Source organism: Triturus cristatus, chromosome 6 (genome assembly GCF_964204655.1).
Source record: "Triturus cristatus chromosome 6, aTriCri1.1, whole genome shotgun sequence".
Classification (NCBI taxonomy): domain Eukaryota; kingdom Metazoa; phylum Chordata; class Amphibia; order Caudata; family Salamandridae; genus Triturus; species Triturus cristatus.
The window spans coordinates 799822180-799840688 of record NC_140589.1 but is presented as its reverse complement, the minus strand read 5'-3'; the positions used below and the strand labels follow the sequence as shown (position 1 = coordinate 799840688).

At 43.2% G+C, this 18509-nt stretch overlaps 1 protein-coding gene across 1 annotated transcript in view; it reads left to right on the top strand.

Moving 5' to 3' along the window:
- LOC146817896 (histone deacetylase 2) overlaps positions 1-18509 on the top strand; it is a 166741-nt gene that overhangs the window by 120728 nt on the left and 27504 nt on the right. Inside the window, exons 11-12 of the mRNA XM_085611383.1 lie at positions 2533-2663; positions 11071-11226. Of these exons, the coding sequence (XP_085467509.1) occupies positions 2533-2663; positions 11071-11226 (287 nt within the window). The remainder of the gene's footprint in view (positions 1-2532; positions 2664-11070; positions 11227-18509) is intronic.

The following is an 18509-nucleotide window of genomic DNA, read 5'->3' as shown; positions in this document are numbered from 1 at the left end:
TCCTTCTCAACCAGTCTGTTGAACTCCCAATGTTTTTCCTCAACCAGACTCGGTGGCAGAACGAGCTCTACACACCTTAGATGTTAAAAGAGCAATACTTTACTACTTTGAAAGAACAAAATCCTTTAGAAAGACCAAACCACTTTTTGTGGCTTTTTCCCCACCTCATAAAGGTAATCCTATATCCAAGACAGGAATTGCAATGTGGATTGTAAAATGCATACTAATATGCTACATCAAAGTCAAACGCACCTTAACCATTCCCCCTAGAGCTCACTCTACACGCAAACTAGGGGCTTCTATGGCATTCTTAGGGAACATTTCCCTAGATTACATATGCAAAGCAGCAACTTGGGCTACACCACACACCTTCATTTAAATTATTGTGTAGATGTGCAGGCAAAACAACAAGCTATTGTGGGCCAGGCTGTATTAAGAACACTATTTCAAACTACTGCAACAGATACAGGTAGCCACCGATAAGAGGTAACTGCTGTATAGTCTATGCAAAGTGTACAATCTGCAGCTCATATGCCTCGAACGGAAAAAGCTACTTACCAGTATGCATCTGTTCTTGGTATGTAGAGCTGCAGAGTTGTACATGCCCACCCGCCTCCCCAGATACCTCTATCTGTTTCAGTATTATCTTACTTAGATACATAATGCATGGACATCTTTCTATTTCTCACTACTCCATCTAACCCTACATGGCAAAAACAATCTAACGATGGAGCCGATGCCCATGCGCACTGTCGACCGAAGGAGGAGTCACCAACCTTGTGAATACAAGACTTCTTCGAAGACAAAAACATGCAAACATCCGAGCCCAACACCAGATGGCGATCTATGCAAAGTATACAACTCTGCAGCTCTACATGCCAAGAATAAATACATACTGGTAAGTAGCGTTTTCCTTTCCAGACGTCTGCCAAATAGTCTGATTTGTATTTCTCATTGTTGTTTTCAATCCAAAGGAAACCTAGGTAAAACATTCATTAAAGCCAATCTCCAGCTGACGCGCTTCATCCCACACGGAAATTCTTAAGGCCTACTGGTTTTAGACTTTTGAAAATATGTTACCAGCAATCTCTGATATTGATGTCGACCACACAAAAGATTTATATACTCAAGGACTTTTAATAGTCATTATGTAGTTAATCTAATTTGTTTTGTTACAAATATGTAAATAGGACATGTCCGCTCAATACATTGGCCACAAAGTCATCCATAGTGACAGTAGAAAGAAGCACAATGCTCCCAAATCTGGTCTCAGAAAGTAGATAGAAGGCTCTTCCTTTAACTTTCTGAGACTAGATTTTTGTTGTTTTGTTGCGGCTATATCAATACGACATGATGAGAGCAAAAAGTGTGTGCTCCATTTCTACTGTAACTATGAATGACTTCATGGACAAATATTTTGCTCTCATCATATCCCATTCATATATCCGCAACAAAACAAATCTTGTCCTGAAAGTAGAAGCAAGAGACTTCTGTCTACTTTCTGAGATGAGATTTGTGAGCATTTGAAGCCACTCCGCTAGCTTTTTGCTTTTCAAGCACATACTCCCATAATGGGTTTGGACATACACAAACAACCAAATGGTCGGCAATGTATGCTTACTGCTGGCAGTGGAGGCTCCTCCAACCAGGGACAATGACCATTCAGAGTGGACGAAAGGTCACTTTGGCGCACAAGATCCTCCATTATGTTTATGGTGGGGTACCCTGTCCCCCAAACTCCAAGTAACTCCCTTAGGTCGTTTGCTATCTGCATGTCCAGTCTCCGTCCACATCATACACCTGACATAGGGAGTAGAAATTATCCTACTCTAATGTTCTTTGAAAGATACCAGGACATTTGTCTATGTCCTGTGTGACTTAGGGTGAGTTAAGCAATCCTTGTGAAAGGTACTGCTGCTGTCCTTGGAAACTCAGCAATCGGACACTACTGTGAGCTCACTGCATATGGTTAGTAGCAAGCTCTGCCTATGGATTCTGCATATGGTTGGTAGCAAGAGCTGCCAATGAGAGGGTACTAGGACAGGCTCCTTCCCATAGGCTCATGTAATTACTATATACCTCCTGTTTTGGCTTTAATTTTCAGGGGTTAGGAATTTTGAATTGTCACGTCTTACTGGGGAAGTTGGTGTGGTTTGGTGGAAACCTATGCATCACTCCCAATAAATTGAATGCCAGACAGTTTTATTCTTCTACAAAATGAAATAAGACTTCTCATTTTCCTAAAGTTGCTGAGTATTTTTACTTTATACGCTTTTTATGGCAATACAATACAGTATGGTAACATTGTTTTCAGAATTGTTTCATCCATGGAAGGGACCAATTCTGGAAAGCCATTGCTACAAATAATCCTCTCCAGTTCTTCAGTGTGAGCCAGCTAACTTGCAGAATTATTATTCCCATAAGCTGCTCAAGTCTAAAAAAGCTTGCAATTGAATGTATTACTCTGTACGATCTGTGGACGATATTTTGCATCTGATGGGAGTTCTATTCCTTTTTTTTTTTTTTTTGTAGACAGCGTTTATTTGAGAACTTGCGCATGCTACCACATGCTCCTGGTGTTCAGATGCAAGCGATTCCAGAGGATGCCATTCAAGAAGACAGTGGCGACGAAGAGGCGGCAGATCCAGAGAAACGAATTTCTAGTAAGATCAAAACTTTGACAAAGTAAATTAAATTTATTGCACTCTTTAGGGATCCTGTCAGTTTACCATAATGTCAGATCAGGTGTTTAGATGTTTATAGGCAAGTGTTCCTTCGAACTTAATGGAATCATGGAAGAGTACTAAGCATTCAGTAATAAAATGCTTGCTGAATGTAGTATGCCTCAATAAGCAGACTACAACCCATCAAAGTGACTATTTGTGCATAAAGAATAGACCATCTATAAACAAATAGCAAAAGCAGCGTACATACGAAAGAATAAATTCTTTTGAAACGAAACAAAAAAGCAACCAAAGAATTTCTAAACCACTGCTGCACTACCACAAAGAAATTCTGGGATGAGAGATGACTTACAGAGATCAGACTGCTAGAAGTGCTACCATGGCACCACTGCAAGACTTGCACAATAATCTTGTAATTCTTATAAAACCTTAAAATTCCAGAACTTTGGTCTCAAATGTCCAAGAGAATCTCTGTCTCCCTATGACCTGAGAAACCCAAGCATCTCCAATTCTTATATGCATTTTTGCCCCATTATCACCTTGTTGACCTTCTTGCAATTTTACTCACTGGTTAAATTAGGTACAATCTCATGCTCTATACCTAAAGTTTGGCACCAACAATGTTAAAAGATTAAGCCCCTGTCTCAGCTGTCATTTGGAAGTTTTAATACATTTCTTAAGTTGATACTACAAACTTGAAGATATCTATGGTATGCTGCTAACGTCTCCGAGCCCTGATTGGGTAATGTCACATTAGAAGAAACATCTGGAGAAAATTGTAATAATGCAAGTGTATTCTTTCTTTGAGTACATTGAAAGTCTTATTCATAGGTGTCAATCCGGCACAGTAAACCTCTGAGATAAGGATGTTTCTCTGAGTAAATTTCCTCTAGTCAGTATTGGGAAATATTGTAAAGTATCATATAGTCTTGCCCTACTCCTGCAAATGCTGGCAGTGGTGAAGGCTGGATTCTTCCAGCTAACAACATTAAGACTGAATGTTCTGTACCTGACCCTAATTCAGTGAGTGTCTGATAATCAATCTTGTTCTCTCATCTTAGTATCGCCAGTAAACAAATCCTCCATGCTGCTGATCAGATCGCCAGTATCTTCATAATGATACAACACATTATATACTGTGTTTTAATCAAAAGGATCTCATCTTGAAGATTTTGAGATCTCTGCAGGATGACTTTACTAAGACTCTGCATAACACCCCCCCTTTCACCCTCTAGGATTACTGACCGCAAAGTTCTGAATCCCTGATGACTCCAAACCCAGTATGCTTTGATAAAACTCTCTCACTTTCTGATGCCATTACAGTAAGGTCCTTCTTAATACATTTGCCGGCAGAAATATCTTTTTCTGGCGTAGCAATATGTCTCTGGATTTGAATTCATATTTCAACTTAGTCTCTTCATATCATAACTAAGGCTTGCCATTTCCCACAAGAACTAGCCTGTTGTGCCATTAGACGTGTTTGACTACTTCCCTTACCATGCCTTGATGCAATCCAAAAGATGTTAGCCCACTTTACAAGTAACAAAACCCTAACATATTATAATGTGTAACTTCTATTGGAATTGCCATATCTGCTTATACTTTCAACATTGTGCAAATCATGCTTGCTTGTGTGAGCCATTTGACTCAGTGTAATATTGCACAACGCTAGCAGTAAGAGATGGCTAAACATTTAAATAGAGACACTACAGTGACATTGGGGGCATTGCAACTCCACGGTCCGCTTATGGAGGCTTATGTTGAAGTAGCCTGGTTGTTGAGGATAGAAACTGGATTCGATTTCTACCTCACATAAATGTATCTGGGGGAGTAGCAGCCTTGCCTTTTACCTTAAAGAACCTTTCCCCTCGGACAAATACACCTATTCAAATCTATTGAACCTATTGAATGGTGGAGGTAGTCATCTAAGTGTGTTGTACTGCCCATTTGCCAATGTTCTTGCGGACTTGTTACCCCTCACCCTGCTTCCGAAGCCCACATCCCAACAGAAGCTGAGGTGGATGACTTTCATGCACCAGGTGAAAACTCACTGATGTGCTTGGGTTTGTTAAACCATTTCCACAAACTGGGTAGAATAGAGCTAAAGGCAGCATCATCACTTAGCCATGTCTGAGCGAGCTGTTCCAAGGGTGGCTTGAGAAAGATGTATATGGCAGAACTGTGCATATTGAAGGATAGATTCAGGCTGTTCAAACTGCAATAAGAAAATAAAAATCAAAGATATTGCATCATAATTTTCCAGCATTAACACTAGTGAAAATGTGCTAATTTGTGCATTTTTGCCAAGTGAACGTCTGCTTACTCAGTTGAATTGTCTTTTAACTCTACAGTTGCAACAGGATTTTACTCTCATGTCAGACATATTATTGGGGTACGCCTTTTTCTTTAGTGGTGATACCAGAGGCACAAGTCTTAGCATTTAAAAGAATTATGAAAGATAACTTTCTTCTCTATTGCATGATATGGAAGTGTACTACTGCAAGTCAATCAGTTAATCAAAATAACTTTATTTTGGCATAAGCCATAAAAGTGATCAATTAATAACATAAACTCATACAAACAACACCATATTGACATTAAATAAATTCATGATACAAGAAGTACGATTGATATTCATGTTAAAAAGTGTTTACTATATATAATTTAAATAGATTTTAAAACCTTAAAATCACTTTACTGCAATAGCAGCCCTCCTGTTTGCCCACATCAGGCCTCAATATTTTGCAACTGCGCAAGCCTACAGGGGAAGTGGGTCTGATCTGAATATTCTTAATGCTACTTGATGGTTTAGGATACCCAACTGCCTACACACTGGTGCAATCAAGAGGGAGCGAAACCTGGCGTAAGCAGGGCATACGAAGAAAATATGCGGGATAATCTCTTCTTGACCTTCATAGAAAAGGCAGTCCTCACCAGCTGAGCTCTTCCACTCTGCAGTGAGTGCCTTCACAGGAAGTGTGCCCACTCTAAACTGGTGGTACTAAACTGGTGGAATAACTTCTTATCAGATGGGACAGTACTGATCTAACGCATGCGTGGTCTTGAAGTCTAGGAATTCTCCACTCTGCTCCTGGGCCTATCAGAATGAATGTGCTACTTGTAATGAGGGTTCATATGTTCTATGATATATGGCTCTGTACTGCTTTGATGACATTACATGGATTGTTACCCCACTACTGCATATTAACAATCTTTCACATAGAAGCACTTTAAGCCAATTGGCCAGCAGAACAGTACAAGCTAAATGCCTTAGTTACTGTGGTGCTCTTTGTAATTCTGCCTACAAAACCAAACAAACCACCTTTTGTCCGCTCCCCCAACATCATCCCCACAGATAATGTTCAGAATAGGGAGTTCAAAACAATGTGTGCAGTAAGCTATTTGTGGACAGGTCGTGTGTTGCATGGGCTTCTCTGTTCAGTCTTCTTTCTTATTTCTTGCGCACTATCTTCAGTATTGATTAGTGCTGCTGGAGGCCTATATATTATTTTATTTTACTTGTATTTTATAAAGTTTTATATAGCGCAAACAAGATCCTGAGAGGTATCCGAGTGCTTTACACAAGGATGAAAGGGGGAAATAATAAACCAGTAACGACAGTCCTAAACAGTTGTAGGCCCAAAAATCACAAACAAATGGTACACAACGAGTAATAGAACTAACAGGTAAATAACAAAATGCTACTGTGGCAAAACATACAACCGAAAACACAAGTTGGAAAGAAAAAAAAAAGGTGGTAAGGTCAATGCAACTCATGTTGGTGAACTACTTGAGGGATCAGTGGTTACGAGCAAATGCACCTAACCCAAATTAAGGTAAGAATTTGCTCATTAGGAATCTTTTGGCTTCAAGTTTGAAAGCAGTTATTGAGGAGATTTTGCGCAAATCAGGAGAAAGAGAGTTCCAGATCTTTGGGGCAGCCCCTGAGAAGGCTCGACGACCAGTTCTCTTTTTGTTCATGATACGTGGTTTCAGGAGGAAATTGTTAGCGCTTCTTGAGGCTCTCTCGCCACAGGATAATTCAAGCTTTTGCGCTAGGTACCTTGGGGTGTTGGCGTGCAGTGCTTTGTGCACTAGGATGACAATCTTTAACTGAATTCGAGCTTCGTAGGGCAACCATTTAAGAGATTTTAGGACTGGGGAAATGTGCTCATTACGTTTGGTACCAGTAACTAGTCTGGCCGCAACGTTCAGTGCCGACCTTAGTGGAGCCAGGGTGTATTTGGGAAGGCAACAAAGGGTAGCGCTGCCATAATCTAGCCTTGGCAGGATCAGTGCTTGGACCGCATGTTTGAAGCCATTTTGAGGAAGGAAGGGCTTGATATTTCTAAGAGTCCTCATCAAATGATTAGCTCCCTTACATACGTTGCTGATAAGACTTTTCATATTCAGGTGCTTGTCCAAGGTGATTATGAGAGATTTTGCGGAGTCTATGATGAGAGGGATGCAATTGAAAGCAGTGAGGTGAGTCAACCAAAGGTCAAGCTTGAGGGGCTGGTTCGGAGGAGAGAAGAGGAGGAATTCAGTTTTGGAGGTGTTGAGCAGGAGGTGGTTCTCAGTTAACCAATTTTGAGTTGACGTTAGGGTAGAGTTGAGTGAGATGATGTTACCCAGGGATGAGATTTTCAAGTAAAGTTGTGTGTCGTCCGCGTACATATGGAAGGGAATGTTCATGTCATTTAGAGAATTGGCAAGAGGTTCCAAAAACCGGTTGAAGAGGATAGGGGAGAGGGCGGACCCTTGGGGGACACCCATGAGTACAGGAGAGGACTGGGAGAGGGAGTGGTTTACCTTAACTCTTTGTGTTCTGTGGTGGAGCCGAACCGAGGTTGTCGTGATTAACCGTGTCGAATGCGGAGGAAAGATCAAGAAGGATCAGGAGGCAGGAGTCATTTTGATCAAGCATTTTTAGGATATCGTCCAAAACGTGCGTGAGTGCCGATTCTGTGCTGTGCCCCTTCCGAAAGCCTGATTGATACTGGTTAAGGAGTTGGAAATTCTCCATGTGAGCACAAAGTTGAGATTGTATGCATTTTTCTAGTAGTTTGGCTAGAGTGGGGATGTTAGATATGGGACGGAACTTATTTAGGTCAGATTTATCTGCAGTGTTTTTTTTTTTTAGCATGGGTGATACCTGCGCTGCCTTTAGACAGTCAGGAATCGTGCCTTGTGATAGAGAAGCGTTTACAATCCTTGTCCAGGTAGGAATGAGAACGTTCTTGATCTCTCTGAAGATGGGTCGGGGGCAGTGGGTCACTGAAGTGGTTGGAAGGATTGATGTTCAAAAGAATCTTGTTGATGTCTTTTTCACTGAAGGGAGTAAAGGTGCTCCATGAGGCATTGTTCTTAATGAGCAGGCTTGTGTGATTGGGGTTTTCTAAGAGGACAAGAGGTGGTGCAGACCCTGAAACTGGCAGTAGAGCCTTCTTGGAGGCAAGTTCACTGGAGAAGAGTCTTGATTTCTCAATGAACAAAGCTGAAAATTCATCGCCAGACAGTGGGCTGATATCGGAGACAATTATTTGAACAAACAATTGATTGTTGTTTGACCAATTCAAAGAGTTTCTTGGGGCGATTCGCGGCTTGATCAATTGATGTCTGAAGTAATCTGCCTTAGCACTCTTGATTTTCTTGTTGTAAATACTCCTGGCCTCTCTAAGGAATTTTAGTCGTTTCAGGGAGGGATTTGACCTCCAGGCTCATTCAGCTGTCCTAAGGTTGCGTTGTTCCATGTTTAAATTGTCGTCGTACCATGGTTTGGATTTTTTTGTTGAAGTGTTTTTTAGTTGAAGTGGTGCAATGTCGTCCAAGATGTTAGAGATGGCCGAGTTGTAGGCATTGTTGAGTGGGATAACCTCGCTCTATTCAGCTTGAGAGGAGAGGGCAGTTTTACAATGAGCAGCTAATTCATCTAGGTTTATTCAGCTGAAATCCCTTTTCCAGATCTTAGCTTTCATTGGATGAGCCTTACTCATCGATACCTCCATGTTAATATAGAAGAGAATGCAATGGTGGTCTGACCAATCACAAGGGGTAATGGATTCCAGTGTGATGGACTGCCCTTTCGAGATAATGAGGTCTAAAGTTTCACCTTTGTTGTTAGTAGGTTGGTCACAATGCTGCGTCAGTTCATGATCATTCAGAAAGTCTTTTAGGCAAGTTACCGCTTGGTCATTAGGGTTGGACCAATGGAGATTGAAATCTCCAAGAAAGATTTGGGACGTGGCTGAGTCGACATTACTCGAGATGATCCCCATTAGTTGTTCAATGAAGGGTAGGTTGTTCCCCGGAGGGTGATAAAAGGTGTGAAGTTTGCAGACCGGCCGGTGGTTACTTGAGATGATGAGACAGAGATATTCACAGGAAGATGGCGAAGATGACTCCATGTGGGAAATCGAGAGTGTGTTCCTATGAATGCAGGCTAGGCCACCTCCAAGCTTCCTGGCTCTGTCTAGCCTAATTATGTTTTGAGTAGGAGGAACAAGGAGGTCTAAAATAGGACTGGAGGCTGGATTTAGCCAGGATTCAATAAGAATGAAAATGTCTAGATCATTGTGTTGAATTAGGTCAAAGATGTCGGAGGCGTGTTCGTTGGCTGACCTGCTGTTGAGTAGTACACATTTCAGATTAGGTGGACTTGTGGAGGAAGGAGTCTGGGTGACTTTCACTCTCATGAGGTTGTCTTTATTGATGAATCTAAGATTATGAGGAGGTTCTGTGCAAGTTAGGATGGATGGTTTGTATTTGCTTCGGCAGGGTCGAGTTGGACCTTGTCGAGTAAGAGTTGTGAAGGTCATTAAGATCATTGGGCACCAAGGTCTCAGATCTTCTGGGCTGGGAGGGCGCGTTAGCTAAGGGAATGGTTTGAGAGACGGCAGGGGCTAACAACTGGCCCAATCGTCCACTATCGCTAGGGAAAGGTCTAGGCAGATTCGCAGAGGTGAGAATGGAACTGATCACGGGGAAAAAGTCCTTTGAGAGGACTTTCAGGTCATGTAGTTGGCAGGGAGAAGGTGCAGCTGGAGATGTATATCATCAAGGCGCGCACCTAAGTCTGAAAGAGGTATAGGATGTGTTGAGTGAGTAAGCGGAGGGGGGGTCTCCATGTAAGCCTGTGTGCGATAAGGTGGAGAATAGTTGTTCCTGGGGAGGGAGTTGCTCGTGTGTAACTAGCGAGGTACAATGAGTCTTGGGTATCAAAGATGTAGCGTTAACGAGGGTGGAATGACCATATCTCTGAGGGTCAGGAGCAATTGCGACTGTGGGTATGACAAATCCTGTTCGGAGTAAGGCATTTGTCCAATCACCAGCGTGGTGTGTGGCGAGGTAAGAGGGATGAGGGTAGAATGTTCAATTGTTGAGAACAAAGATACAAGGTCGAATGGGGATCTCTCCACCTGCGGAACAGAAGGAGTCGAACTAGCTGGCTGAGCGCCGAGGGGACTCGAGATGTCCCTCAATTGCTGGGGCAGTGAGAACAGGATGGGCTCTCCCCGCGAGGAACAGAAAGAACCGGACTAGCGGGTTGAGCGCCTAGATGATCCGAGATGTTTATCACCTGCTGGGTCGAGGGACTAGAAGGGTCGCGCACCTCCACCTGGGACTGAACCTCTCTGTGATCATCAAGCAACGAGTAATGATTCAGATGGAGCGAGGGTCTCCGGTGGGGGGAGGACTGGTGCTGACCAGATTGCTGGAAGGATAAGGGTGGGTGTCTATGGGCTTCGCCAAAACCGCGAGCTTGAGTGACTGGAAGATAATAGCTATCTTATTCAGATTGGCATTGGAAGCTTGTATAAGGATTATCCCGTTGTTATAGAGGGTGATGGAGGCATTGGCGTTGAGCGTGGGTGAGGGCGCTGTAGTCCGTTTGAGACCATGAGGTGTTTTTCTGGTACATGATATTCAAAGCATGGAGTTGAGGACTTTTCGCCAACATGCTCTTTTACTGGTGTAGAAAATAAGGTCATTAACTCTTCTGCCATTGTTTGCATAATAATAGACGTCCGACTTTAAGGTTTCGGGCCTAGACCTTAGTAAGTGATGCTTGTGATTTTTGGCAGCGTTTTTTGAAAGGTTAGGTGGGTAGTTGATGATGAAGGCGTTAATTCCTGAGGTGTCACGACTTAAATCTATTTTGATAGTGTAGATCTATATATATAGCACAATTGGTAGAAAGACCGTGGGTATTCTAGCTACCACAGAAACATGGCTATGTTTAGTTCTTGATGTTTTGGCACAGAGCAATGCGTTCTCAGTAAATGTTGATATAAGCTCGCACATCCCCCCCCATAGAAGAACTTATATTTTATGGTATCTAGTAGTGATCAATCACATAATACTACAACTTACTTTCTGTTTTTAGTTCGAGCCTACGATAAACGGATAGCTTGTGATGAAGAGTTTTCAGACTCAGAAGATGAAGGAGAAGGAGGACGAAGAAACGTAGCAGATCATAAAAAGGGAGCCAAGAAAGCCAGACTTGAAGAAGAAAAGAAGGAACCAGAGGACAAAAAAACAGGTAAGGCTGGAGTCCATAATATTTGGTTTATATAAGGCTGTCGCTTTCATGCCGCCAGTAGAATCTGAGAACTTTATTAAAGGTATTTGTCCTTTAATAAAAAAAAGAAAACGGGTGCAATGTATGTGTGTAAATTCTTGGTGAAACATTGAATTCTAGTAATGTTTCTCAACCAAGAAGCTTTATGGTGTCCTCAGATTGTCCTCCGAAATTAATTCAACAATGATTTTGGTGCCAGGAACTTTGACAGAGGACAATGTTGCATGCAGTGTCGAGTAATCCTTGTCTGATGTAAATGTTGAAAATAATCTAATCGGCTACAAAGTTGTGTACTGGTTTACATTTTGTATGGGACAATTTGCATTTGTTTGGAAGTACCAATATAAAACTGTTTTTATTGTCGAACCACTGAGTGGAGAAGAAGAGGAATATCTAGCACAAATAATACAATGGAAAGGGAATTATTGTTGGTAGCAGAATGAGTTTGTTCAAATTGGAAAAAAAACAAAAAAGCTAGTGGGTCAAAGCATTAAAAACTAGGTCAAAAGAAAAGCGTCGCATGCCACCAAAAAAAAGTAGGTTTTGAAAGCAGCAGAATAGATGGAAGAAAAAGCACCCCACACAGCCAAAAAAAGTAGTAAAATTACAGTTGAAGAAAAACACAGAAATCACTGGTCCTCCAGGACATTGTGGTCTAAGTCAGTTCTCAGACTCTTCTCTTGGGGGGGAGGAGAATATTGCTGCAGTATCTATTCTAAAGTGAGGAATCTGCGATTAGAAGTCTGTATCAGAAAAAGAAGTTACTTACCTTCTGCAATGCCTTTTTTGGTAGAGACTTTAACTGTAGATTCTTCACTGATCCAGCCATCCCCCGTGATCTGGGCTCTAATCCCAAAAGATCCAGTCACATTGGTTAAAGCAGAAACATTGTTTTTATGTAGCTCTGCATTTTTGGCACAAACTTTTGTCAGCGCTCGGAGTGGCACCTATGTGGGCACCGCGATGTCACTTCCGATGTGGGCGACACCGACTCGGAGCCGAAAGGTGCCACCTACCAGCACACAGATGTTGTGCTCAAGCTTTACCGTATCCATTCTGACCCCTGGGGAACATTCGAAGGAGAGCAATCTGGTGCTGTATAGGTAATCAGAAAAGGAAGTATTAAAGTTAAGCAACTTGTTTATTTTGTTCACTAGTTCATTTGCCTCAGTAGGCTGAACCTTCACCCCTGCTTTTTCCATTTTCCTATTTGAATAACCCTGTTTGAATCGAATAAAAAAAAAAAAAATATATATATATATATATATATATATATATATATATATGTGTGTGTGTGTGTGTAGTTTTTTTTAATTTAGAGCAATCTAAAGCACTCCAAATACCAATCAATATTTAATTCTTTTATATTCAGTCTTCTTGTGTTATTATAAACAGCAATCAATAAATGTCATTTCCACCACACACTATCCAACGTGTGTTTTGTCTCTGGGGGTTATTACACCAAAAGACTTTATCAGAACTACAGTTGAGCAGATTTCTAGTACAATAAGTAATACATGGTTCAATATTAAATACATGTGATGCATATTGAACCACCACCATAGTGAGTATACCATAAAACCACCATGCAAAGTGTAAAATTATTTTAAAAATGATATATAGTGAAAGCGAAATAAAGCTTAGATTCCAAAAGGTTATAGCAGCCAAATAAGTAATCCAAATGTGACATGAATAACCAATTGAAACCATTATATACACCATTCTCAATGTACAACAAATAAAACACCAAACAAATGGTGATGCACCTACAGCAAAATAACACCCATCAAAAACGTTGAAATGAGAAGTCAGAATAGAAAAGAAATAGACCCTCCACAGGACCGAAGTGATCAACAAAGTAAATTAGTGGTCAGAGGGCTCACCTAATGTAGGTCAGATTGCCCAAAGTATTCCTACGTGTGCTGCACTTAAGTATGTGGATTCTGAAAAGTATTTATAAAATCCTTTAATAACATTCCAACATGATTTAAAATGATCTCACAGTACATAGATTTACCATGTGTTAATACAAGAAATCAAATAAAAACCGCTTAACCGACTATTGTAAGGTGAAAGATTTAATCCGCACATATCCTATATTGTTAGTCATATAATGACGTCCGGGTCACTTGTCAAAATCTCTTGTAGCACAATACAATACTCGTGCAAGTAAAACGATAAATGTCAGAAACCAAAAGGACTGAGAAAGAACTATATACAAGACATCCACTCGTGTATAAACATTAGAGAAAGTCTTGACAAAATTACACTTGTCAGCAAGCCCACATCGGACTCAAAAGGACTTACCGGATCAGAGAGTATTCCTTCATCATGCCGCGAGGACCTTATTAGCGTTCTGAGGCCGCACCATGTTGGAGAAGTATAAATATACTGAGAAAGAAGAAGTACTAAATATTGAGAGAGTGGCGCCATATTGAAGTAGTAAACGACCTATCTTTAACAAAAAACGAACTTGAGGAACGTGAATGGGGTCATCATTCTCAATGGGTATATATTACCAAAATAGTGAACTAAAGAAAACTTACTCAAAAAATTATAAGTATACAAATAACTTAAATCTCCAAATTGCTATTCAAAGGGTCCCCAGTATTGGAGTTCGAAAGTTGTGCCTAATTAGAACAGTGTAAAACCCTCAAAATTGACTCGAAAGAAGTGGAAGCCAATATTGGCCTGTGATGGTGTCTTCTGCTGTGCTAATTATGATAACCCTGAGCATAGGAAAGACATAGGGAGAACACCACATGAATTTGAGTAGGCTGGAATAAACTGGGCAACGTCAACTACTTGGACTATGTGGCTGGTATTTATTTCATAAGGAGATCTTGTGTTCTTGTGCCCATTCAATATCCACATAAGACTCAGAAGTCTATAGTCCACGAATATTTGAATTTCCTGTTCTTTTAATGAAGATTGGCTTGAAGAATGATAGTTATTGTAGTTTAGGTTATTATACATTTGATGCAAGCGCTTCTAACTAAAATAAATTAAATTCTTGCCTCTGTGAATCTTTTCTAGATTCACATGCTGTTCATTATTGAGCCATCTAGTGGTTGTGTCAGTTTCTTTTTCGTTTTTAAACTTTTTTTGTTTTGTTCGTGAGTGTCATTGTCGACCACCAGTTGCTGGTATAACCATCCCCTCTGTGATGTGAGATGTACGCCCCTGAAGTTCCTGCACATATTTGCCATTTTCTGATTCTTTATTTCACCGTTGGGTCCAAAAGCAAGATGGAAGAGCTCCGAGAGAGTCATGAATATCCGACAGATTGTCAAGGAAAACACAGATTAAAAGGGTTTTTATACTAACCGCATACGACCGGAGGCCACTTGCAATGAGCGGAAGCCAAAAGAGGCCTATATCCGAATCAATGGAAGATTCGTCAGACCTGAAACACATGGCTGGAAAATGCAGGAAGGTGAGGCAGCAATGGTAGATGGAGAATACACTTTTCAAATTATGCCCAGAGTGTCACCTCAAATTTGTGCAGAAAGGCACTCACAAATTTTGCAGATGTGTTGCCCAAAAGACCATAGCACTTGAGAACCAAGTGGCCTCTGCAGAGTTTCATCCAAGACACTAAAGGTGACAGAGAGATAATACTGGGCACACTACGCCATGATCTACACCTTATAGAAGTGGTGGCGAGGAAGATGGGAAAGTTGAAGACTCCAAATTGGCAAGAGGGGGAGGAATAGTTGGATGATGAGAGAGACCGGATCGACGTTGAAAAACTGAACGAATCAGACCAGAGAAACTGCAGAAGGTAGCTAAAAGGCCGAAAATCTGGAACTAAAGTCCTCGAAGACTTCCTCAACATCAAAACACTCAACAGTCAAAGGACAGCAAAAACTAAAGCAGCCACATGGGTCCAAACACAAGGGGACTGATGGCAGCCAACCTTCTGAACCCCCCTCAAAACAAGGTGTTCAAAAGAGTGTAAAGGAAAGGGACTCCAAGGCCAAGGAGTTTCCAACTCCGAACAAGAAGACTCTGCTTACAGATTCTTCAGAACTTTTGGTCATCTGGGCAGAAGAAAGACTTGGAAATTGGGATCGAGAAAATGACTTACTGCCATTCTGATTTTTCTCTCTTTCAGCTCTCCTTTCCTGAACTCTGTTATCATTCTGAATATTGACATTAAACTTTCAAAGTTGCAGGTCGGTTCCCACGGGCCAATTCACCTTTTCATTTCTCTCTCAAATGTTTCTGAGACTATTGAAAAGAGCGAAATCTGTCCAGTCAGTCCCTCTTGCCAGAGTTTTATAGAGTTTCAAAAGACTGCAAATCCCTAGAACCTTGGCAACAGTCAAGGAGATCTTGAGCCAAGTGTCTGATCTTGCTTATCAAACAGATCCTTGAAGTAATTTAATGCTGGATACACTGCTCCGGGCTGCTTGTAATGAACGTCTTTGTGTTTATGCATATTATTAGCAGTAATGTTTACATGGACAGACTGCCTTTTAAAATGGAAGTAGTGCTTCAGGAGAGCAGATGGGTCCTTGTAGGAAAGTGCCCTTTTATGACATGGTTGCCCCCACTTTTTGCCTGGTATCCGATGCAATTTTGATAGAAGTGCACAGGGTTTCTGCTAACCAGGTTCCCAATGCCAGATCAGTTTCCTTAAAACTGTACAATTGTTCCCCAAATTGACAATTTCTTTGGCACACCTGTAAGCCCCTAGTAAAGGGTACCCCAGGTACCTAGGGTATTAGTGCCAAATAGGGCCCCTACGGGCTGCAGCATATATTATGCCACCCTAAAGGACCCCTCAACTACTCATGCACACTGCCATTGCAGGCTGCGTTTCTTGGTGCAGACAAAAATGAGAACACGACAAGGCACACATCCCTGTGTGCCATGCCTGCAGACACTACATGCAATATAGATAAGCCACCCCTACAGCAGGCCTTACAGCCCTAAGGCTGCGTGCACTATACTACTTGTGTTGACATATAGCAGACATGCCCCTGTGCTGGGCAGTTCAATTACTGGCAGTGCAAGTGGCCACGGACGCCTTTTTTTTTTTTTTTTTTTTTTTTTTTTTTTGAAACCCTTTATTGCAATCTCAAATATATACAGGTAGGGGCCTACAACCTTCTGGCCGGCCGCTAAAGTGACGATAACAAATGACATACATACAATGAGGCACTTAGCTTTACATAGACACTAAGGCAGGAGGTATCCACAACGCGGGCCATATGGCTCTGAGCCCACAATACGGTTTCATTTTATACAACACAACAACATAAATAAACACACACCCGCAAGGCAACCCACGATCGAAAGTGGCAGCACGTGCTCCTCAAATGGGGGACCCCAAACCATCCACTGAAAACCCCCGAGAGGGGAAGGGAAACAGGTCTGGGACCGGGAGAATACTGTGCTCGGAACTGAGGGAGGGAGCAAACTAGGGGGATGGAGCTGGTGAAGGGGGAGGCAACAACGGCGGCTCGCAGATATCCCCGCGGTAGGCGTTCCAGGGGCCCCATATCTTCACCCATGCCCCAGGCTTACCCCGCGCCACATACACCACCTTTTCTCGGAACATGCACCAATCCATGTGTTCTTTCCAGGCCGACACCGCCGGGGACCTCTGGGATCCCCACAGCTGTGCAACGTCCCGTTTAGCCACCATATAGCCCAGAGTCACCCATCGCGTCTGCGGAACCGAGTAATCGGTCGGTTCCCACACATTCAGCAAACATCTCCTCGCTTCAGGCAACAGCGCGACATGCGTAACCGCTCGCAGGACCTCATGCACACCACGCCAGAATCGCTCCACCCTCGGGCATTCCCACAAAATGTGCAAAAAGGTCGCTGAAGCACCACACCCACGCTTACACAATCCGTCCTCGGCATAGCCCATACGCAGAAGCGTTGGCCCCGTCATGTACACCCGGTGGAGTATCTTAAGCTGGACGAAACGAAGGCGAGCCGGGATGGCCACCTCCTTCGGAGAGGCCACCGCGGAAATCCAGTCCTCGTCGTCCAACTCCAGCCCATCGGCAACCCAGGCCTCGCGGAGGCCAGTCAGTAAGCCCAAACGATCATTTATCAATTTCTTGTAAATGAGGGAGATCGTGCTGTCCGGAACATGGCCATCTAGCACTCGATCCTCCAGGGGGGAGGACTCCGGGATGGAGGCCACGTCTGGGAAGACGGAGCCCAGCGCGTGACGGACCTGCAGGTACCGAAAGTATTCACTGGCCCGCAGCTGAAACTCCGCCTGCAACGTCTCGAATGTTTTAAATCCTCCCCTCGTCCAGAGATCCCCCACTGTACTGATGCCTATAGTGTCCCACTGCTCAAAGCCCTTCGAGGTCCACAGAGAGCCCAACCTCTCAGACGCATACAGCGGTGACGCCCGGGTCAAACGGTCCTTCCAGCCCATAGCTGCATTAGCCGCGTGCCATACTCGCACCATGACACGCGTGGGTCCCGTCAAGCGGGAATCGGGCACACTAGCGTAGAGCGCTCGATTGTAGTCGCCACCGGGTAGGAGCATCTTGTCCATTTCAAATGCCGGGTTTAGGGCGGGCCCATAGAGGCCCTGATTAATTGCAGCTAACTGGGAGGCCCAGTAATACCGTTTAATATCCGGGAGGGCAATCCCTCCGTCGTACCACGGGAGCGTCAACTTTGCCAAGGCTATACGCGGCCTCCCATCCCAGAACAGGCAGCGCTGTAAACCTTCCACTTCACGGAAGTAGCGCGCTGGGACCAAGTCCATAGTGTTCTGGAGAGCGTACAGGAAGCGCGGCAGTGACATCATCTTGAACAACGCCGCCCGGCCGAGCGGCGAAAGTGGCAAGCGCCTCCAGCGCGCGACATCCTCCTTCAAGCGCTGGAGGGGGGGAAGCAAATTTCGCTCGTAGCGGGCCACCGGGTCCAGCGTAATGTAGACACCCAAGTATCGAAATCCCTCCGAGGCAATCTGGATCGGACAGCCCCGCGGGAGGACAGGAGCCTCCCCGGAAAGCACATAGACACAGGATTTGGCCCAGTTGATGACAAGGCCTGAATTGCGGCCAAAAGAGTGCAGAACATCAACCAGGACAATCAGTGATTTGCGCGGGGAGGCTAAGTACAAAAGGATGTCGTCTGCATAGAGAGACACTCGGTCCTCATACTCAGGGGTCCAACGGAGACCTCGGATAGAAGGGTGCCACCGCAGCCACTCTGCCAGGGGTTCCAAGGCCAGTGCGAACAGGAGCGGCGACAGG